At 36.9% G+C, this 23,689-nt stretch overlaps 2 protein-coding genes across 2 annotated transcripts; one reads left to right on the plus strand and one right to left on the minus strand.

The window, feature by feature from the left end:
- The first annotated feature begins 433 nt into the window (after positions 1 to 433).
- On the plus strand, positions 434 to 5,250 carry LOC114915538 (uncharacterized). Its single transcript, XM_029270392.2, has 2 exons — positions 434 to 2,440; positions 2,515 to 5,250. The coding sequence occupies exons 1-2, from the start codon at positions 652 to 654 to the stop codon at positions 3,354 to 3,356; spliced, it is 2,631 nt and encodes an 876-aa protein (XP_029126225.2). The 5' UTR covers positions 434 to 651; the 3' UTR covers positions 3,357 to 5,250.
- A 10,010-nt stretch (positions 5,251 to 15,260) lies between these two features.
- On the minus strand, positions 15,261 to 23,094 carry LOC145952361 (uncharacterized). The gene is made up of 5 exons (XM_083064711.1): positions 18,934 to 23,094; positions 18,779 to 18,869; positions 17,773 to 18,714; positions 15,775 to 16,582; positions 15,261 to 15,658 (listed from the first exon to the last, which is right to left on the minus strand). Exons 1-5 carry the CDS (start codon positions 23,040 to 23,042, stop codon positions 15,261 to 15,263), a joined length of 6,348 nt encoding a protein of 2,115 aa, XP_082920837.1. The 5' UTR covers positions 23,043 to 23,094.
- Positions 23,095 to 23,689: the final 595 nt, after the last annotated feature.

Raw genomic sequence — 23,689 nt, forward strand, 5'->3', positions numbered from 1 at the left:
TCAGAATTCGGTTCCCGGGGAACCGAATTCTGAGCACCAAAATGTATTTTTTTTTTGATTTTTCAACTCAGAATTCGGTTCCCGGGGAACCGAATTCTGAGTTGCTTTTATATTTTTTTTTTTTTCGTATTTGCAGGGGAGACGTGGGCTGACGTTGGAAGCGGAACGGCCCGTTCCGAAATCAGAACGGGCCGTTCTGCTTAAAGAAACAGAGTGACATTTGTTAACGTGAAACGGGACAAGAACGGGCCGTTCCGACGTTAAGAATTAACGTTGAAATAGATGTTGGAAGCGGCCCGTTTTAAACAAATTGTTGTGGCCATTTTTTTAACGTGGAACGGGCCGTTTGTTTAGAACAGCCCGTTCCAAGATAGAAATTTACACATTTTTTTTACTCCTGGAACGGCTTAGGAACGGCCCGTTCCAGGAGCTGTTTTTACAAAGGTTTTTTGATTTAGAACGGGCCGTTCTGGTTTTGGAACGGCCCGTTCTAGGTAAACAGTAAAAACTTGCGTTTTTCTATAAATAGACCCTCTCCCCTTCATTTTTTTCACACAATTTCAGATTAGCTTATCTCCTTTATTCCTTCCGTGTACCCCTTTTGAATCAGTTTCTTAGAATCACGTTAATTTCCTTTAAACCTTTCATAAAATGGCTTCTTCAATGTACGTTATTGTTCATTCTGATGGTTCCATTAACCAATGTCCGAATGAAGGAATCACCTTCTCTTCTCCATCTGCAAAATTAGTTCGTATCAACAGAGGAATTACTCTAGAAAGGCTTCAAAGAGTCATCCACAGAAAGCTACATCGACAAGATTCTGAGAGGGTGGCTAGCATACATTTTCGGTACCCTATTAGACTTGGCCCAGGGGTTAGTAACTATACCTGTGTTGAGTTGACGGATGATGAAGACGTTGAGGCAGTTTTCAATGTTCACGATTCTAATCAACTTCAATCAGGTATTGAATTATATGCTACATTTACTACAGTTGAATCACATGCACCACAAGTTTCACCTTCACGTTCACCTTACGAAGTTTATCAAAGTTACCAGTACACTAACCCATCTGGCCCTTCTTATGATATCCCCTCCAACTACAACATTGAGTCATACACACAGCTTTTAAGTGGTCCAATCATGGACCTTAATCAAATACCTTCTCAGCCATTTGAGCAAGCTAGACCTTCTGCTTCTCAACCCAATGTTGAAACCAACATTGAAGATGATGTTGTTGTTGGTCTCCCAACAGAAAATGTCTTTGATCCTTTTAGCGAGGACGAAGACGAAATTCTCTCTGCACATGAACATGATGATGAAGAAACCCTCCCAATTCCAAATAATCCACCACTACAACCACAACCAGTAGCCATATACAACCCACCTCCACACTTTTTAGAGTTTCCCAATGAAATCCAACAAGACAGTGAGTATAGCCATTTGTTGGAGCGTGATATGGTTGTGTATCCACCTAGAACACTATTTGTTGGCCAACGCTTCCAAACAAAAGAACAAATGCAGGATGCCATAAATAGATTTCACATTGTCAACCATTGCAGTTACAAGGTTAAAAATTCAAGCAGTAGTAGGCTTGTTATGGAATGCGTTCACCACAACTGTGCCTGGAGATGTCGTGGTATATTGCGAACCAGGGAACAACATTGGGAAATCATGATCCTTGAGGGCCCCCACACATGTGTTTCCCCACTTATCTCCCAAGATCATAATAAATTGGGATCACAAATGATTGCTCAAAGCATTGGTGAAATTATTGAGGTTGATCCATCGGCATCCATTTCAACCATCATAGCCCACATCAAGTCCACCATGGGTTATACAATTAGTTACAGAAAGGGATGGTTAGCCAAGCAACATGCCATTGAGAATATCTTTGGAAACTGGGAGGAGTCGTACAACAAATTACCAGGTATGTTGCAAGCAATGCAAATGTATGTTCCAGGTTTTATTTGGAAATTAAATACGCAACCGGCTTACCAAGGTGAATTATTGGACGAGGGGAGTGTTATCTTCAAAAGGTTATTTTGGACCTTTAAACCATGCATTGATGGTTTTGCCTTCTGCAAACCAATTGTACAAGTGGATGGTACATTTTTATATGGGAGATATAAAGGTACACTATTGGTCGCAGTTGCGCAAGATGGTCGCAACAACATAATTCCTATTGCATTTGCTGTTGTTGAAGGTGAAACTAGTGATGCATGGTTTTTTTTTCTGAAGAACTTGAGGCGGTATGTAACACCGCAAGATGGGTTGTGCCTTATTTCTGATCGTCATGAAGCTATTCGAAGTGCATACTCAAGAAATGGAAGTGGCTGGACGGAAAATAATTCTGTTCATGTCTATTGTATTCGACATATTGCACAAAATTTCATGCGACGGTTCAAAAATGCAGCACTAAAGAAGGATGTCGTCAATATGGGTAAGTTTATCATTACTTTTTTTAAAGCATTTGATTATTACTTTTAATTATTTAATAATTTCATTATTTTGCAGCCTACGGGATGACTGAACCTAGATTCTTTTACTATTACAACATAGTAAGAGATACTAATGTTGAAGCAGCTCAATGGTTAGACAACATTCCTAGGGAAAAATGGACACTAGCATGGGACAATGGACGACGTTGGGGACACATGACAACAAACCTAGCTGAGTCAATTAATTCCGTATTGAAGAAAACACGAAATTTGCCAATTTGTTCCATGGTAATGGCCACATACACTCGTTGCAACAAGTTTTTCGTTCAAAGAGGTACGGAAGTGGGCGCAATGATTAATGCTGGACATGTCTACTCGGAAATTGCAAATAAAACTATTCAAGATGCACAGTCTAAGGCAAATACTCATAGAGTTATCAGCTTTGACAGATCAAGCAGTAGATTTCTAGTGGAAGAAACGCAACATTCGAGAGAAGTTCGACCAGCTGGGAGATTTGCGGTAAGGCTTGATGAATTGTGGTGTGATTGTGGCAAGTTCCAAAAAGTTCATATCCCTTGCTCACATGTGCTTGCTTCATGCTTACATGCACATCATGACTATGAAAGGTACATATCTCCCATATATACCTTACAACAAGTTGCAAAGGTATACGAAGGACAGTTTGGAGAGCTTCGACATGAAGATTATTGGCCTACTTACACTGGTCCAACTTTGTGGCCAAATCCAGAACTGAAGAGAACTTCGAAGGGTCGACCAAAGTCCACCAGGATTAGAACAGAGATGGATATTAGAGAACAACATACTCATGTCAAAAATTGTTCTTATTGTCACACTCCTGGTCACACTAGGAAGACATGTCCGAATATTAGTCATGGATGTAGTTCCCGCCACCAATGATCAATATTGTTGTAATCAGTTGTAATAAATTTATTTAGTTATGTAATATTAAAGTTAATTACTTTGTGTTAGTATCGGATAGTACGTTGTGTTTGTGTTAAAATCGTATATTGTGTTAAAATCGTATATTGTGTTGAAATCGTATATTGTGTTGAAATCGTATATTGTGTTGAAATCGTATATTGTGTTGAAATCGTATATTATGTTCGCAACAATACTTATAATTATAATAGTTTATAACCTTCTTAGTCTAGATCGCATGTAAAAATGCATAATATTAAAATTCATATTACATTGATAAAGACACATAGTACATTAGAATAAAAAAACAATAACATTAACATAGAGTGATTTATATACATTTTTCAATCTCCGTAATGGTGTCCAGTTCCACAACGAGGGCGACGTCTATTACGGCCTGGATTACGCCATGGAGGTTGTTGCTCAGAAGGATTTGCTTCATCATCAACCACCGGATGTTGAAATGGTGCTAAAGAACTTCCAGGTTCATTACCGAATTGTGGACGGTAAAGAGATTGCATGTATGATTGTGCTGAAGATGGAGTTCTAAAATCTACTCCAAATAAATTTGTAAAAAAATCCTCTGAAGTTGTTGCAAATGAATGTCGTCTGTCAATTATGTTTTGTTCAGGAGTGACGTACTGAGGATTTGATACATGTTGACCAGTCTCTTCATGCGATCGCATGGAAGTTCGACCAGTCTCAAATGTTGTGGAAGTCCTTCGTTGTTGATGGGTCCTTGGATCTTGTAGTAGTCGTGGCACAGATAAAAAATAGATGGAATTGGCCATGTACCATTCCATGTATTCTCGTGTGTGAAACAGTGGGCCTTGCATTGGATGACCCATCAATGTGTGCTCACGTCTATTGTTCCATATGTCGATCCACTGAGCATGTCTTGTAACCCAATTTTCATCTTGTCTTCCCCTCATGTCAATGTTGTGCAGGTTATCCAAATTATTCGGTGGAGAAGGGACATCCTGGAAGAGACGAAATTGCAATTTCACTCTATCAGATTGGTGCCATTCAACAATTGGAAAACAAATAATGGAGGTGCATGATGTCCATAGCAGAGCATCTCTATATGCTTGCATCGGTATTGCTGTTTGCAATACTCCATATGGCGCCCATAAAAACTACAAAAAAAATTAAACTTCTTTAGTTAACATATTATGCTAAACAAAAGAAAAAATAAATAAAACTTTGATTTTAAAGAGTTACCTGATCATTCTGAATGTGATCAAACCTTGATCTATATCCAACAACATCATTATGAGGTACATTTTGAAAGTTTAAAACTCTGCCCCCGCTCCATTTACAGACTAGAGGGAATGATGCTGGTAACCTGGAAATAAGCGCAATATATGGCATGCGATGCCATGCCCAAGATTGTAACAGAGATGCACAACCACCCATTGTTTTGCTACTAACATTTGTAGCTCTACACATTTCCCTATATAACATAGCTAAACAAGCCGACCCCCAACTATATCGTCTTGTTCTTCTAAGATTTATTAATAAAGATAAATACATAAGATGTACCTTATTGCCTGTTTTGTCAGGCATCAAAACACCTCCTATTAACCCTAATATATATGATCTACAATGTGCATCAAGTTGTTCTTGAGATGGCTCCTCTGGTAATTCTAACATATTATCTCTTAACCACTTTAACTTAATCATAGAGCCAATTAGTGACTCACCTTTAACTGGCATGATTCCGAGATAGGTGGAGCACATTTCCTCCCAGTCATATAATGTTGGGCCAATGACTGGTAAACCATCAACTCTTAAGCCAAGTTGAAGTGCAACATCCTCCAGTGTTATGGTGCACTCTCCAGTTGGAAAATGGAATGTATGAGTCTCAGGTCTCAATCTTTCAACCAAAGCTGTGATTAATGCGTGATCCACTTTTAGATGTCTGAGCTTTGCAACCCCAGAAAAACCCACTTCCTCTAGTATAGGAACAATTAGAGGGTGAGGTTCTGGCATTGAATGACAGTAAGAACAAATAATATTCTCAGTCTCCTGCAATAATAATTACCAAAATTAGTACTAATTTGTTACAAGTTAATTGAAATTTAAAGTATATAACGAAAGTGCTGAACTTACAGTTCTACCAATGAAAGCAGACCTATGCTCATTTTGCTTCCACAACAACATTTTTGATATAGTTAATAAAAATTGAAGAAAAAAAAAATTTCTTACTATCAAGGTGAATCAGAAGCAGTACAAATCGCATCAAAAAATGAAGGGGAGGGGGACTATTTATAGAAAAACGCAAGTTTTTACTGTTTACCTAGAACGGGCCGTTCCAAAACCAGAACGGCCCGTTCCAAATCAAAAAACCTTTGTAAAAACAGCTCCTGGAACGGGCCGTTCCTAAGCCGTTCCAGGAGTTAAAAAAATGTGTAAATATCTATCTTGGAACGGGCTGTTCTAAAACAAAAACGGCCCGTTCCACGTTAAAAAAATTGCCACAACAATTTGTTTAAAACGGGCCGCTTCCAACATCTATTTCAACGTTAATTCTTAACGTCGGAACGGCCCGTTCTTGTCCCGTTTCACGTTAACAAATGCCACTCTGTTTCTTTAAGCAGAACGGCCCGTTCTGATTTCGGAACGGGCCGTTCCGCTTCCAACGTCAGCCCACATCTCCCCTGCAAACACGAAAAAAAAATAAAAAATATAAAAGCAACTCAGAATTCGGTTCCCCGGGAATCGAATTCTAAGTTGAAAAATAAAAAAAAATACATTTTGGTGCTCAGAATTCGGTTCCCCGGGAACCGAATTCTGAGCTTGAACAGTGAATAGTTCTATCTGTGTAAATAAACCTGCACAGTGGTTATTTGGGTATTTTTTTTAAAAAAAAATAATATTTAGGTAAAAAATTCGCTTAAAGTTTGTATAATTGGATATTTAAGAGTGGTCTAATATATATTTGATTAGGCACAATGGAACAAACTCTAATACATCTTATAATTTATGTTCAGGCTTACTTAATTCACACTAATATTTTTTTTATAAAAAAGAAAAAGAAAAAAAAATAAGTGCTAAAACCAAAATCTAGATACCAACACTAATTAGTGTAGCACTCCAACTTTTCTAAAAATAATAAAAGGATTTTTCAGCTAATAAAATGTTTTAATAAAATGAAATAGGGTTTTAAAATGATTTAGTACATTTAATTGATTAAGAGAGGCTTTGTGAAATTATAATGTTTATTATATAATTATTTGAAGAGATATGTATTTTATTATTATATTGGTTGGGTTAAGCCGAGCATTCCTCAAATTATTGAGGGGTACTATCTAAGTGTATATTTTGGAAACATGGTAAGATTGCTCGTTAAAGGTAATTACATAATAAATGAGTCTACTATATAGCATAAATAATAGTATTTTAATTTGAAAAGACACTTTTAGATTGCATTTTATTACAACATTTATTGTATCACTTCGACTGAGATCGAGTACTTATTTGAGCACTGAAGTGACTTTTGTAGGTACACTTCTTTTCCTTCTTGGATAGGTAAAGTTGTGGACATGTTTCCCTTCTCGAACAAGTAAGGACGAAGACACCTTTCCCATCTCAGACAAGTAAGGTAGATAACACCTTTTCCTCCTCAGACAGGTAAGGCGAAAGGCCTTTCCCCCTCCTTGGATTGGTAAGGTTGGAGACATCATGATATAGACTAGGGAATTGAAGACTTAGGGAATGAAGATTAGGAGATCAATGAAGGGGGATAAAAATTATCATTGTACCTTTATGCTGGTACATTTTGGTGTCCACTGTGAGGCTTCAAATTGAAGGTCCTTGTTTATGTTTCTCTTGCAAGAATAATACTTTCTTTTGAAAGAGATGGTGACTACAAGAAAGAACTTAAGTGATGTGTAACCTAAACAAATGTCTAAGCCAATTCTAGTGAATGATCAAACTGATCTTTTTTTATCCTATATGAATCTTGCAGGAAGAAATGAATGCAATTAAATAGGCTAGAAAACATGACACTTTAGGGCTCTCGACCCTTAAAAGGGAAAATGCAGAGTCAAGAAGTCTCAACGAAACATGGCTTCCTACCGATCCACTTAAAAATGAAGCATCCTTGCACTATGTATTGACAACACCTTAGGCACTACAAGAAAAATGCAAATTACTAACAGATAATTTTCGATAGATACAAATCTGTCAAAAAAATTATATTTCCGATGGATATACTCGTCGGTAATTTCTGACAGATACAAATTTGTCAAAAAATTTATATTTTCGATGAAAAAAATTCGTAAGAAAAGTTATATAACTGATGGAATATTTATTATGAATTTATATTTGTTGAAAATGTAAGAACTTTTGACGAAAATTTTTGACAAATGCTTAAGTCAAAATTTTTTGACGGAATGTTACTAACGAAAAATGGTTTGTAAAAAATTTTATCTGTCAAAAATGTTTTATAATCTATCAGAAATTGTATTCATCAGAAATGTTTAGTATTTCGTTCGATAATAATAAAGATGATTAAAATTGACAATCATATATTAAAAAATATCAATAAAATTTTAACTATATATATATATATATATATATATATTCATAAAGTTAATTCACTCAATAACTCATGGTGTATGTTGAATTTCATCGATCCAATTGTTAAATTAAAAGTTATTAAATTTTACTAATAATTAATATAGAAAAAAATTAATTAACTTTGGAATAAATTATTTTCTAACAATATAGTTAAAAAATTAATTATTTTAAATTATTTAACTGGAATCTTATTGATAATTTACTATATGATCATGATATTTTTGTATAACTAATATCTAATTTTAAATTTGATATGAAAACATTATGATATAATTAGGTAAAATTTTAAATTAGTATTTTATTAATGGTTCATAATTAGAAAATAAAATAAGGATAAATACATTTTTTGAATTTTATATCTTAGATTTAAGATAAATAAATATATTAAATTAATTAATAATTTATTTAAAATATTAAAATTTAATTTATAAGTATGTAATAAATAAATATTTATAATTTTATAAATTATATTATCATTATAAATTATAAAAATAATATTTTAAAGTATATAAATTATTATTTAACTTTTAAATTTATAATAAATAATTTACATTGTATCATAATATTAATTTTAAATAGGAATAAGTAGATTGTTAATTATAAAAGTAAGTATATATACAAATAAAAATTAATTAAATATAATATAATTATTATTATTGGTTAATATAATTATTATATATATTATTATAATTTTTATAACAGTCCAAACACATTAGAATGAGAGGGGTTCAGAGATAGTACAAGTATGAAATTATTTAAAGATGACTTAAATAAATTAATTTGTATTATCTATACTAACAAGTTGCATATACTTTTTGGTAGCTTATCTCATTAGAAATCTACAATTAAACATGCATGACTTGGAGTAATTTACGGATGAGTGTGAGAAGTTTTCCAAAAAGTGTGTGAGTAAGGACAAAGCATGCTGAAAAGTGAAGTGTCGTAAAATGGAGCCCTTTAAAGGTCAAATATAAAATGTATTATATTAGTAAATTTATTAAAATTAAATAAAATTTTTTGACGGATTTATCCGTTGGAATCACATAAAGATTTTCAAACAATTTTCGACGGATTTTTTTTTCGACGCTCATTTTTCCGACGGATATTCCTTTTCATTAATGGATTATGTCCGTTGGAAATTTTCGTTTTTCTTGTAGTGAGGTACCCACCCCCTACACAATTTTTAGTTGTGCTAGAGCAAGGTCCGCTTCGTTATGGAACTATGATTAGGACATATAAACATCCGTTTACTCGAAGAATCATGAATACAATGTTATCAAATAATTGTAGAAGTTTTCCTTTAGAGAAGTATGATGGGTCAATTGATCCAAACAATCACATAAATGCATACTTGACACACGCAACTTTGTTGACTTAAGAGGATGCAACTTTATGTTGTATTTTCCCAACATCGCTAAGTTTCCACCAAGATCTACGAATTCTTTTAAAGAGTTAACGTCTTTACTCACTATTCAATTCACCATTAGTCATCCTTATCGGTTAGTATCTTTAGCACTAACAAACCTAAGGTAGGAGAAAAATAAGTCTCTTCAATAATTTATTGATCAATTTAAAATGATTGCTATGGAGATTAAAAATTTGAACCCAACAGTGACAATAGATAGATTGAATACATCTTTAAAGCTAGAACCTTTCATGAACAACTTGTGTAAGAAACTACCTATGGACATGAATGATCTAAGAAGAATGGATAAAAAATATAAGCAGATGGAAATTAAAAGTTGGTGGAGTATGAAAATAAAGCTAGGGATGAGGTTATGCATGTAACATCCCGAATTTTTCTACTAATACTACGAATAATTATTATTTATTTTTGTATTTATGAATATTATTTCCTTATAATTATTTTGATTAATTAAATGGGTTTGATTGAATTTTTAAAAGTTTTTTAATAATAATCATTTATGAAAATTATTTTTTTATAATATTATTAATTATGATATTTTGTTATAATTATTATTTGAAGAAAATCATGTTTTAAATTGTATTGATATTTTATTTTAATTTGATATATATATATATATAAATATATATATATATATATATATGTTATTTATTTATTTATTAATTAGTAATTCTGGATTTTCATAGCCGTGGAACGAGCCGTTCTACTTTGGGAACGAGCCGTTCCAACTCGAGTAAGCATGGGTAAAATTTCAACCCAGAACGGGTCGTTCCACTTTGGGAACAGGCCGTTCCGGATGTGATTTTAAAGAAAAAAATATTGACTCAGAACGGGCCGTTCTGGTTTTGGAACGGGTCGTTCTGGGAGAGACTTTTGTACATGTTCTATGTGCCCAGAATGGGTCGTTCCGGATTCGGAACGGGCCGTTCTGGCCAAATCCTGATGCCTATAAATGCGTTTCGGCACTCTAGAAAAACGTATTTTTTCACTTTTGACCCTTTTTCTTCTACACTTTCTGGAGACCAAGGGGAACCTAAAGGAGGAGATCCTGCTTCAGTTAAGCTCCTGCTTATCCAGGTAAGGGGGGAGTGAGAAACCTTGCTCTGGGTGTGAGATTGTATGTTGGGTAGTGGGATTGGCCCCCAATCCTGTGTTTGTTGCATGTCATATTTTTCTTGTATATTCCAATTACTTAATTAATATGCGTGTATGAATAGAAACTTTGTTTAGGCTATGATTGTGGAATTTGGTGCTCCTATGGGTTCCTACAGGAAACCCTAAGGGAGTGCATTGGTGCTTGTATGAGTAAATTTAATTGTGATAATAATTATATACGTGAATTGTCTTATTTTAAATATTTATTGCATAAATTGGAACGCTCTATGGGTTCTTGAGAGAATCCTATGAGCAGCAGGCAAAATATGAATATTTTCTGTTTTGTCTTCTGATTGTTTGTTGTATTCCTTGTTGTACGAGATGTATGAATATATGTTTACTTTCACAAATAGATAAGTTCTTATATGAATAAAAGTGCTCTGTGAAAATTGTGAATATGATGTGATAATGCGAATGTCATGATGAAATGTAATGAGGAGATGTGATGATGAGATGTGTTGAGACATGATAATGTGATATGCGAATGAGACATGAAAATGTGATATGAGTAAAACATGGAGTCTTGATTGACATGCATCATATGCATAAATGTTTTTTTTAAGGGTACGATATGGAATACACCGCTAGAGAAGGCCCCCTAGTGTAAAAGTTTTGGGGATTAGCCCTTGGGGATAGCTCGGTTTGGAAGTCCCAATCTCGCCCATTGTGTGCATGGGATGTATCTTGCGCGGCTTAGCTATCCCGACGAGACTCTAGTATATATCCTTCTAGTGAGAGTGCGCAGAGGGTGTGACCCGGCATGTACTCCTAGACTACTCTTCGTATATTGCTAGCGGCAATATGCCATGTGATGTTTTACTGGCGTCACATGCATGATAATATGTAGTCTGTGTCCATGAATGTGCATTCTTATTATTAAATGATGATAAATTACTATTTGTATGACTTGGATGATTGGATAAGCTATTGTTGTTGATTGATCTATGAGGTAACTGTATTGTTTGTGTTTGGCTATCCGGTGTGTGTTCCTACACCGTGAGCCAGAGTGAGATGTTTCTCACTCCTTTCTTTTATGTTGTTTCTCTTGTTTGATATACAGGAGACCATCAGCAACATGAGGCTGAGGATGTGGACGATTGAGCTTAGGCTTCTATGTGGGATTTTGCTCTGATAGGACATGTGACATCGGGACATAGATAGAATTAGAATATGATGTTGTTTATGTTTTATTAAAGTGTATATTTTTGGAAAATTCAATTTTTATTCTTTGTAATTTTATTTGCTATTTGGATTAAGGACATGAATGTGAATTCTCTACTCACATGATTATTGGAATTGTCGTTTCAATTTTAAATATTTTTTTTATCCAAAAAGATATTTCTTTTTATTATTATATATATATATGCTGGGGTAGAGGGTGTCACAATGCCTACTAAGAAAGAAAAGAAAAAAGAGCAATTTCAGAAGAACTAATGAGGAGATACTACTAGGGATTATCCAACTAGAGGTCCCAAGTATACCAATTACACACCACTTAATATTAGTCATGCAAGAATTGAATATGCATTAGCTTCGAAATTTTTTTACCATTCCAAAGTGAGCTCATACACCACTAAGAGATGATCTGTTCAAATCCTCCTCTTATCATCAAAATCACAGTCATTTGACCAATTAATGTGTTGTGTTGAAAGATAAGGTGAAAGACATTATTAAAGAAGAACAATTGAAAAACTTTGTGAACCGATATGAGTCAAGCCAAGGACACGATCACAGAGGAGAAACTTATGTGTCACGGGGATGAGAAAGGGAAAAAGAAAAAAAATAGGACTGAGTGGGGGCGTAGTTGTTCAAGGAAAGGAGAAAGTGAACTCTTGATAATTGTTAGGATTTTAAATAGGCAAGCGCACCCAAGTCTCTGTAGTATGAATAAAAGGTTGTCGAACCTCAGGGACTTGTGAGATAACTTAGATTTCTATTATATTAATTGATGCTTATAAATTTAAAACTGGAATAGTTACACATATTCAAATTTGATATAGATGATTTTCCAACTTCAAGAAACCACAGAGTAATTTGATTTAAAGAAAAACAGATATAAGAAACAGTCGGGATTTGATTTCATCAATCTCCCTCCTATGTATTCCTATTGATTCTTTCTAAAGATTCCATTACTCATTGTCATTGAGTTCACTAAATTCATTCAAACCCAATTCCTTGGCATAAGAAATTCTAAGATATTTAACTCAATGAATGATTCCTCACTTCATTCAGTTAAACATCCCGCATTAAGAATCAGAACTTGATACAACTATTAATTTCAAGACCATTCCTGGCTCTCAAAACTAATAGGTGATTCGTTCCAAGTCTGGGTTCAGAAAACGTCTTCCAACCAAATCCCAAACCCAAAATCAGAGATAAGTGATTAGTTTATCAAAACATTAAGAAAAGGACAGAATCACTAACATAAAGTAATGGATGATATATATATATATGAATCAAAGAGAATACATAGGAGTTTGATGATTACATCTATCCCAACCCTAGAGATTAGCCCTCCATATTACAAGAAATCACCAAATTACAAGTTGAGAGATAGAAGAAGAAGATCCTTTGAAGATTCGCGTTCCCACGAGCTCCAGAGTACTCTGTTTTTCTCCTCTCTCTGTTTTCTCTCCTTTCGTACGGCTCTCCTTTTTTTTTTTCTTTTCTTATATATGAAAACAGAGTAACCAAGAGAGAGATGAATCCGCTCAGCGCCTTGAAACGGCTGAGCGGATTGGCAGTTCTTCACCATGAAGAAACCTCAATGGCTGAGCGCCTTAGATCCGCTGAGCGCTTTAGAGGCAGAGAGCACCCCTTGTTCCTGGATGAAATCCGCTGAGCGAATGGGAATGGCTGAGCGGATTGGATGCAGAGAGCACTCCTTCTCCTGGATGAAATCCGCTGAGCGCTTTGAAGTGGCTGAGCGCCTTCAGTTTGGGAAGTTCTCTGACCTGAATCCGCTGAGCGCTTTAGAATGGCTGAGCCATTCTTCTCCAGGTTTCAAAACCTACAAAATAAGCACCAAGTTGGATCAAAGGCTTCCTATTCCCTGTACTAACATTAATCAAAAGCACCTCTTTGATTCTAAGCATATATAGATCAAAATAATATCAATATGTACACAAAATGTGGTAGATAAGTGTCTCAAGTGAGTATTAAATCAAACTAATTAGACACTTATCAAGCTACCCCCAACTTGGAAATTTGTTTGTCCTCAAACAAAAAGTCTTAACTAAGAGTATCATATAACTAGTTTATATATCCAGTGAATCACTAAAAGTTTCACCCACAAAAAATATGTTAACGCACTTACATGATTACAAAGAATCCAATGAAACTTGTTTACACAATCCAGTGAGTACATGTTACAACAAATGGTGCCCACATGATAACAAAAATTATGAACCTCAAGCACACTCAAGGGAAATATTCACTCATCTTCCATTGTTTTCAACCCAGAGCACTCAAATTTCCTCACCAATGTGTATCTCTCAATGATATGTTGTGAAGGGTGAGTGTTTCTCTCATTTCATGCACTAAAACACGCTAAGTCTAATTTGTTACTCGTCTCCCACAAGTCTATTGTTAAGACTAAGCATGGATCACTAAGGGCTTAAGAGGGTTGTAATGTGGCCTGGCTATCAGAGATTTGGTTTTTCTTTGGGAATCTGAAGGCCTGTTTGACAAGAGACATTCTCACTCATATGGGTTAATTCCAATTTCTTGCACTAGCTTGAACTCTCTTGACTCTTTATGTTTCATCCCTCTTTTTGAAGGAATTTACTGGTTCCTTCTCTTTCAGACTGTACACAAATTGATGAATTAATAACAAGGAACCTTGATTATAAAATTAACTCTATATATATACATATATATATATATATAAATATTTTTTTAGGGTAATGTAGATATACACAGGAACACACTTTGCCTGTACAATTCAGCTCCAACCATATGATCTCTTCATACAAGATACCCCTAACTTAGTTCAAAACCCACTTATTTCATGAGAATGTCTCTTACCAACAAGGCTAAGGACAGTCATGATTTTTCTTTTTAAGCTTAGTGTTCTGTTTAGGGTCCAATTTGCTGATCAATGGTCAATGTAATTCTTGGGTTGGCTATTTGGTTCCTGGCTAAGTAAAACAACTGCCTTAGTACATTCCAAGCATAGCTTAACTGCAACTCATGGGAGACTCAAACAAAACTGACCGCATGAATCAGTGATGACTCTCAATGATGAATTTCAACTGTTTGGCCCTCTCACTCACATGGTTGGGTTAAGTTCCCTTGGCATCAACAACTTCAGACTCGTTTCACTTTCACTTGAATAAAATTGAAGCACACAATTAAAGTCACAATGTACAACCACTTGTGCAACAATGTAGATTTCCAGATTATAAAACACTGCTCATTGAAAACTTGAATCATGAAATTGCTCTATCCAGAAAAATTTGTCAATTGAGTTCCCAAAAAGAATTTTTTTTAAAGAGTAGAAAATATCATTCAAAAAGATCTAACTAACAATCAACAGGAATCTAAAAAATGTACATGAAATCAGATCTAGACAAAGCAACCATTTCACTTAGTACTTACCAAATAAAGCATCATCAAATCGAAGCAGAAAATTGAAATCCAAGTACTAATGTACCCAAAGTAAAACGCAAAATACTTAAAATAAACGAAATGAAAAAAAATAAACTGCACAAAAACCCTCAGATGTCTTCATCATCATGGTCATCTCCTTCTTGTTCTCCTTCAGCTCCATCTCCTCCTTCTTCCTCTTCACCTCCAGCTCCACCTTCTTGCTCCTGCTCATCCTCTGGCATTGGTTGCTCCTCCTCTCCTCCTTCAAAATGTGGACTGTCCCCAGGCCAATAGAAGTGTTGTTGAAATGCCTCTGGAGAGGGCCATTGAAAAGGAGGGCCTCCATGAAACTGTTGCTGATGGGCATGATACATGCTGGTGTTAAGTGACATCAGCGCCAGATGGTTAGCCAGATTCTGCTGCTCTATGTGATGAAAGTGTGCAGCCATGAAGTCCTGAGCAGGTACTTGGGAAGAAGAAGAGCCTTGCCCATGCCTCGGGGGTCTAGTTGTGAAGCATCTCCATGCTGCTCACTTTTGCAATGTATTTTAATATATGCAGCATTGATGGGAGGTCGGAGAGCTTTATTTAAATTACCAGGCAAACGAGAACCACTAAATAAACATAACCCAGTAATTAAACCTGGAAAGCCCAAAGGTCTAGAAACACCTGTTGAAGACGGAGAAGATAGCACGATCTTGTGTATTTCATCTGAAATAATTGTAGCTATATCCACCTCCGTCTTTTGCAAAATAGAATAAAGAAGTGTTGCTCTGGGCATGTTTAGATCAGATATGTGGGTGATGCAGTACACATTACAATATAGGAGATTCTGCCAGATACGTGCAGTGGTAGTCAAGTTCTTCCTAAGGAATGAAACTGGGTTACCTGTGAGTCCCATTGTGTATGTACATCCTGGCAAACATAACAGCTTGGCCATTTTGTCCGCATTAAAAGCACGGGCCTTCTTCAATCGACCATATTCATCCAAACCATCACCTCCTATAACATCACGACTACCCAAATACTGCTGAATGGCATCCCTAGAATAACTGACCACAGCTCCTCTGACCCAGCTGTTTCTAGTTTTATCAGTCCTCTGGAGCGGGTAAGCATTGGCATAAAACTCCTTGATGATCTCTTCATTATATTTCTTCTCAGGAGTAGCTAGTTTGTTCCATTTCCTGCGAGTCAGTTCTCCTTGGAATTCCATATATTCTCCTGCTTCCAACTCCACCCGCCTTTCAGTAACTATCTGTCGAGGCTCCAATTCAGCATATCGTTGTTGCTTGGACTTGGTCATGAACCTGTGTCTATCCAAACGAATTGGAGCGACAGGTGGAGGAGAAGGATCCTCATTGTCAGACTCTTGTGGAGGAGGATTTGAAGAAGCAGCCCCCTTCCTTTTCTTGCTGGCCGGGATCTCATGGGTGGGTTTAGATTTTCCCATCTGCAAATCATTTAAAAACAAGGGCAAACCACAAGTGTTAGGTAATTTCAAATAATTCATTCAATAATAAAAACAACATGAGTCTCTGCCTCTGATCCGCTCAGCGCCTCAGAACCGCTGAGCGCCTTGAGCAACCATGGGTTTCTGTCTTAAGATGGCTCAGCGCCTTGAAAACGCTGAGCAGTTTTTACCCAGAATTTGAAAAGCTTCAATTTTTGAACTTGAAACCCAACAATCAATGAAACCCCAACATGCATTATTGACAGCAAAATAATGGGATTACACAAATTCAAGAACAGAAACAGAAATTCAAACCCCAACCAGCATAGAATAGAGACAAAAATAATCAGCCATTAAAGATAAGGGCTGGCGCAAAAGAAGAATGTTGATAAACATACCTGGAGTCTGAGATGATGTTGTTAGAAGCACAAAGAAGAATAAGAAAAGCATAAAAATTTGAGAGCAAAGTGGGTGATGAGAGTAGTTTTGTGAGAATAGAAGTAGCAAGAGGGAGAAGGAAAGGCTATTTCAAAACGTGACACTGCAGAATGGGAATGGGCAAAGTGGGTTTTATGTTTAACCCTTATGCAGTTGAGTCTCTTTAATTCTAATTTAGTCTCAAACCCGTCACACATCCGCTCAGCGCTTAGGAAGCGCTGAGCGCTTTAGCTCCAGAGAGCTTACTTACCCCAGGCGTTGAGCGCCTTAAATTCGCTGAGCCATTTGGCTCCAGAGAGCTCCAGGGGTTTTTGTCATTCCAGGCGCTGAGCGCCTCCAAGGCGCTGAGCGCCTGACCTCCAGGGACTCATCTGGTTTGCTTACTGATATAAGGGGCTGAGCCCTTCAGAGGGGCTAAGCCACTGAGTCCTGGATCAGAAATTCCTCAATTCTCATTTTAACCAAGTTTTGATCCCAAATTCTTACAATTCTTCTTCTTTACTCAAATTAAACAAGCACACATTGGACATCAAAAGAGAATGCATGATCTAAAGCAAACATACAACAATTTATTCTAAGCATTAAATCCTAATCTTACTCCCTAAAACATCACACATATGAAATTCAACGTGCAATACTAAATAACCAAAACCAATATCAAAACATGATGTCTGGGTTGCCTCCCAGCAAGCGCTCCTTTATTGTCATTAGCTTGACACTTCTTGAAGTCATGGATCATTGAGATGAGTTACAGTGGTGAGTTTCTCAACCTCACCACCCAAGTATGGCTTGAGTCTCTGACCATTCACCATCCAAGATCTCCTAGAATTTGGCTCTTCCAACTCCACTGCCCCATATGGCTTGACTGATTTGATCACAAATGGGCCTGACCACTTGGACTTGAGCTTTCCAGGGAATAATCTCAACCTGGAATTGAACAACAACACCTGTTGGCCTGGTTGGAAATTTCTTTGGACAATCGTCCTGTCATGATAAGACTTGACCTTGCTCTTATAGATTCTGGAAGATTCATAAGCCTGTAATTGCATTTCTTCAAGCTCATGTAACTGAAGCTTTCTCTTTTCACCTACGGCCTTCAAATCAAAATTCAAAGCTTTCAAAGCCCAATAGGCCTTATGCTCCAACTCAACTGGGAGATGACAGGCCTTCCCATATACAAGCTGAAAGGGAGATAGTCCAATTGGAGTCTTGTATGTTGTCCTGTAAGCCCACAATGTATCATCTAATTTCAAAGCCCAGTCTTTCCTTGAGCTAGCTACAGTTTTTTCTAAGATCCTCTTCAACTCCCTATTGGAAACCTCTGCCTGTCCATTTGTCTGAGGATGGTAAGGCGTAGCTACCTTGTGCCTCACACCATAGTGCTCTAACACCTTCTTCAACTGTGTGTTGCAGAAATGAGAACCCCCATCACTTATGAGCACTCTCGGTGTTCCAAATCTGGTAAAGATATTCTTCTTCAAGAATTTGATCACTGTTCGTGCATCAGCTTTCTGAGTTGCTACAGCTTCCACCCATTTAGAGACATAATCCACAGCAACTAAAATGTACTCATTAGAATAAGAGGATGGAAGTGGTCCTACAAAATCAATTCCCCAGCAGTCAAAAACTTCAACTTCAAGGATATTTTGCAAGGGTAGCTCATGTCTTTTGGAAATTCCTCCAGTTCTTTGGCACTTATCACAATTTTTGCAGTGTTAATGAGAATCCTTAAAGAGAGTAGGCCAGTAGAATCCAGACTGGAGGATCTTTGCTGCGGTGCGATCTCCATTGTAGTGACCTCCATAAGGTGAATTGTGGCAGTGCCACAAGATATCCCTGATCTCTGCACCTGAAACACATCTTCTCAACAAACCATCAGCACCAATCTTAAATAAATAAGGATCATCCCATACATAGTAAGGGAATCCTTGAAGAATTTCTTTCTCTGCTGCCAATTTAAATCTTCTGGAATGACCCCGGCTGCTTTAAAATTTGCCATATCAGCAAACCAAGGCCTTTCTTGCACAGAGAACAGTTTTTCATCTGGAAATTCTTCATTGATTGCACTCTCAAGTATGGTCACCTCTTCATTTTCTAATCTTGACAGATGATCTGCAATGTGATTTTCACAGCCTTTCTTATCTTTTATCTCTAAATCAAATTCCTGTAGCAGCAAAATCCATCTTATCAACCTTGGCTTGGAATCAGATTTAGTCAGCAAATATTTAATAGCTGCATGGTCAGTGAACATAGTGATTTTCGAACCAATCAAATAAGAACGAAATTTCTCAAGTGCATACACTATTGCAAGTAATTCTTTCTCTGTGGTTGCATAATTTATTTGAGTTTCATTTAAAACTTTACTCGCATAGTGTATGACATGAAAAATCTTGTTTTTCCTTTGACCCAACATAGCACCGACTGCATAGTCACTAGCATCACACATTAGCTCAAAATTAAAGTTCCAATCAGGGCTAGTGATTATGGGTGCTGAACACAACTTTTGTTTCAAAAGTGAAAAAGCAGACAAGCAATTATCATCAAATTTAAACTTAACATCCTTCACAAGGAGATTGCTAAGCGGTTTAGCGATCTTTGAGAAATCTTGAATGAACCGCCTATAGAATCCAGCATGTCCGAGAAAGCTTCTAATCCCTTTCACATTTGTTGGTGGAGGAATCTTAGAAATGACCTCCACTTTAGCTGGATCCACCTCAATACCTTTCTCAGAAATCTTGTGGCCAAGCACTATTCCTTCAGTCACCATAAAGTGGCATTTTTCCCAATTAAGAACCAGATTTGTTTCAACACACCGCCTCAAAACAGTGTTGAGATTCTCCAAACATGAATCAAATGATGCTCCAAATACAGAAAAATCATCCATGAAAATCTCTATACATTTCTCAACAAGATCAGAGAATATGGCTAACATGCATCTCTGAAATGTGGCTGGTGCGTTACGTAATCCAAATGGCATTTTTCTATATGCAAAAACACCAAAAGGACATGTGAATGCTGTCTTTTCCTGATCCTTCGGGTCAACTGCTATCTGATTATATCCAGAATAACCATCCAAGAAGCAGTAGTAGGCTTGACCCGCCAACCTCTCTAACATCTGGTCCATGAAGGGTAATGGAAAATGATCCTTCCTTGTGGCCTGGTTCAGCTTCCGATAATCAATACACATCCGCCAACCAGTGACTGTCCTTGTAGGAATCAATTCATTCCTATCATTCATCACCACTGTCATGCCTCCCTTCTTAGGTACCACCTGAACAGGACTAACCCATGCACTATCGGAGATAGGGTAAATCATGCCAGCTTCAAGCAACTTAATCACCTCTTTTCTGACCACCTCCTTCATTGTTGGATTGAGGCGCCTTTGAGGTTGTGCTACATGCCTATAATCCTGTTCCATCAAGATCCTGTGCATACAATATGAAGGACTAATACCTTTGAGATCAGACAAGGTCCATCCAATAGCTCCTTCATTAGCCTTTAAAACCTCAACTAACTTCTTTTCCTCCTCCAAAGATAAAGAACTGCTAATTATAACTGGTTTGCCACCATTTGCTTCTAAAAACACATATTTGAGATGGCTTGGCAATTGTTTCAACTCTAACTTCTGAGGTTGAGACTTTTCCCCTTTATTCAACTCTTGTACACTTGCAGAATTAGGAGAAACCTCCTTGGCTTTGTCTAACTCCTCCAAGCATTTCTGAATTTCTTTTTCTTCCTCATCATTAATTTCACTGACTGCACTCATCAATGCTTTCTCCAATGGTGTAGCTATTGAAAAATTTCTTTGAGCTTCCATACACAGCTCATCAATCACATCCACTCTGAAACAACCTGCCTTATCACTTGGATGTTTCATGGCCTCAAATACATCAAAGTTCACTTCATCATCCTGAACTCTAACCTTGAGTTTCCCATCATCAACATCAATAATAACCTTGGCTGTTTTCATGAATGGTCGTCCCAAAATAAGAGGAACTTCAGAATCTTCCTCTATATCCATGACAAAAAAATCAACTGGGAACCAAAACTTATCAACTTTTACCAAGAGGTCTTCAACAATACCATGGGGATACTTTATGGATCTATCAGCCAGCTGCAGGGTCATCCTGGTAGGTCTCACCTCTACTTGGCCTATCCTCTGTAACATAGACAAAGGCATCAGATTGATACTGGCTCCTAAGTCCAACAATGCCTTCCCCACAGAAACATTGCCAATAGTGACTGGTAAAGTAAAACTTCCTGGGTCTCGAGACTTTTGTGGAAGTGACTTCTGAATTATAGCACTGCAACCTGCCTCTAGCTCCACAGTTCCATCTTCACTCAACTTCCTCTTTTTTGTCAGAAGCTCTTTCATAAACCTTGCATAAGATGGCATCTGTTCCAAAGCCTCTACAAAAGGTATGTTGATCTGTAACCTCTTGATTATATCAAGGAACCTTGCAAATTGTCGTTCCTTGTCTTTCTTTGACGGAGCATGTGGGTAAGGTAGATTCTTCACAGGAGGAGGCCTAACAACTTCTTTCCCTTTCTTATTACTCTCCTCCTTCACATCTCCATCTCTACTCTCATTTTTTTCACTTTCTATTTTATCTTTTTCATTTTTTTCAGCCTCTTTATTCAACTCCACCTCTTTCTCACTTTCTAACTCAACTCCACTCTTTTTTTCTTCTTCTCCACCATTATTGTCTCTCAAATTGTCACCAATCCCCTTTCCTATCACAGTGCCTCTCCTAGTTGTAATTGACTGACAATGCTCTTTAGGATTGACCTGTGTATTAGCTGAAAAATTTTTGCTTTGTTGATCTGCCAATTGCTTGGCTAGCTGCCCCACTTGAACCTCCAGATTTCTGATAGACGCTTCAGTGTTTTTCTGGTTAGTTCTGGAAACCTGCATAAATTGTGTAAGAGCATCCTCCATTTTTGACAACCTATCTGGCTGATAAGAAGACTGATTTTGATATGGCTTTTGTGGAGGCTGCCTTTGTGATGGTCCTGCTTCTTGTTTCCACCCAGAGTACTGATTTTGATTATTTCTCCAGCCTTGATTCTGATTATAGTTACCAGAGAAATTCCCTTGCCTTCCTGGATTGTTCATATAATTAACTTCCTCCTCCTGTTCTGATTCAGAGATAGAGCAATGCCCATTTGGATGATCACCTGCACAAAAATCACATCTCATTACCTGTTGAGAGCGTGAAGATGATCCTACTTGAAGTTTGGACATCTGTTTCTTTATTTCTTCCATCTGCTGAGAAAGAAGCTTATTCTGAGCCAGAATTTCATTTTGGGTATCCAATTCCAGAATTCCCCTTTTTGAGGGCTGGCTCCTATCATGGTGAGCTTGGTAATCACTGGCTGCCAAAGCATCAATAATAGTGATTGCTTCCTCAAAATCCTTCATCATCATAGAACCACCTGCAGAAGCATCTAATAACATCTTTGTTTGAGGCCTTAACCCATTACAGAACATGTTGAGCTGTGCAACATCATCAAACCCATGATTTGGGCATTTTCTCAACAAAGATTTATATCTTTCCCAAGCTTCACACAAAGGTTCATCAGCACCTTGAGAGAATGTTGCAATTGCTGATTTAGCACTTATATATCTGGAAGGAGGAAAGAATCTTGCCAAGAACTTCCGCTTTACATCCTCCCATCTGGTCAGGCTCTGATTTGGATGGGCCTGCAGCCATGTCTTGGCCTTACCTGTCAAAGAGAAAGGAAATAATCGCAGATATACCGCTTCTTCATCTTTGCCAGGAATGCCCATAGTGCCAATAAGCTCATAGAAAGAAGAAAGGTGTGTGTAAGGATCTTCATGGTCCATCCCTGCAAATTGATTGGCAGTAATAAGAGATAATAATGCTGGTTTCATCTTCACCCCCTTGGTTGGTCTGGCTATACTGGAGAAGTGACTAGGACCCAACTGATGATTATATTCTCCAAGGAGTCTCCTTGGCTGATGATGAGGTCTATCACCACCTGGTCCTTCTTCAGCCATTGATTCAGAAATAAAGTGTTGAGCTGAAACTGAAGTGGAAGTACCCTCCTATTCCTGTCTCTCCTATTCAAGCTTCCTTTGTCGCCTTCTTCTGCTATTATTTTTCCTAGCTATTTTCTCAATCTCTAGATCAAATAGCAACTGCTCAGTAGGAATTTTTCCTCGCATACAAAGACTGACTTAAACAGAAAAGTTAGAACAACAGGTAAAGAATATATTCAAAAAAATGAAAACTAAACAATATATACAATAAGCTCCAACTAGTACAATAGAAATCACAACTATCTTGACACAAGTCCCCGGCAACGGCACCAAGAAACTTGTTAGGATTTTAAATAGGCAAGTGCACCCAAGTCTCTGTAGTATGAATAAAAGGTTTTCGAACCTCAGGGACTTGTGAGATAACTTAGATTTCTATTATATTAATTGATGCTTATAAATTTAAAACTGGAATAGTTACACATATTCAAATTTGATATAGATGATTTTCCAACTTCAAGAAACCACAGAGTAATTTGATTTAAAGAAAAACAGATATAAGAAACAGTCGAGATTTGATTTCATCAATCTCCCTCCTATGTATTCCTATTGATTCTTTCTAAAGATTCCATTACTCATTGTCATTGAGTTCACTAAATTCATTCAAA

This window comes from Cajanus cajan, chromosome 10 (assembly GCF_000230855.2).
Source record: "Cajanus cajan strain Asha chromosome 10, NIPB_CcT2T_4, whole genome shotgun sequence".
In the NCBI taxonomy this organism is placed as follows: Eukaryota; Viridiplantae; Streptophyta; class Magnoliopsida; order Fabales; family Fabaceae; genus Cajanus; species Cajanus cajan.

Excerpts from the sequence above, each read along its gene's own strand:
- LOC114915538 (XM_029270392.2), top strand. The coding sequence starts at position 652 with ATGGCTTCTTCAATGTACGTTATTGTTCATTCTGATGGTTCCATTAAC. Across the intron at positions 2,441-2,514 it reads GAAGGATGTCGTCAATATGG|CCTACGGGATGACTGAACCT; the intron begins GTAAGTTTATCA and ends ATTATTTTGCAG.
- LOC145952361 (XM_083064711.1), bottom strand. The coding sequence starts at position 23,042 with ATGGCTGAAGAAGGACCAGGTGGTGATAGACCTCATCATCAGCCAAGG. Across the intron at positions 18,870-18,933 it reads TTCAAGGATTCCCTTACTAT|GTGCAGAGATCAGGGATATC; the intron begins GTATGGGATGAT and ends GATGTGTTTCAG. Across the intron at positions 15,659-15,774 it reads TAGACCTTTGGGCTTTCCAG|CATGGAGATGCTTCACAACT; the intron begins GTTTAATTACTG and ends AAAAGTGAGCAG.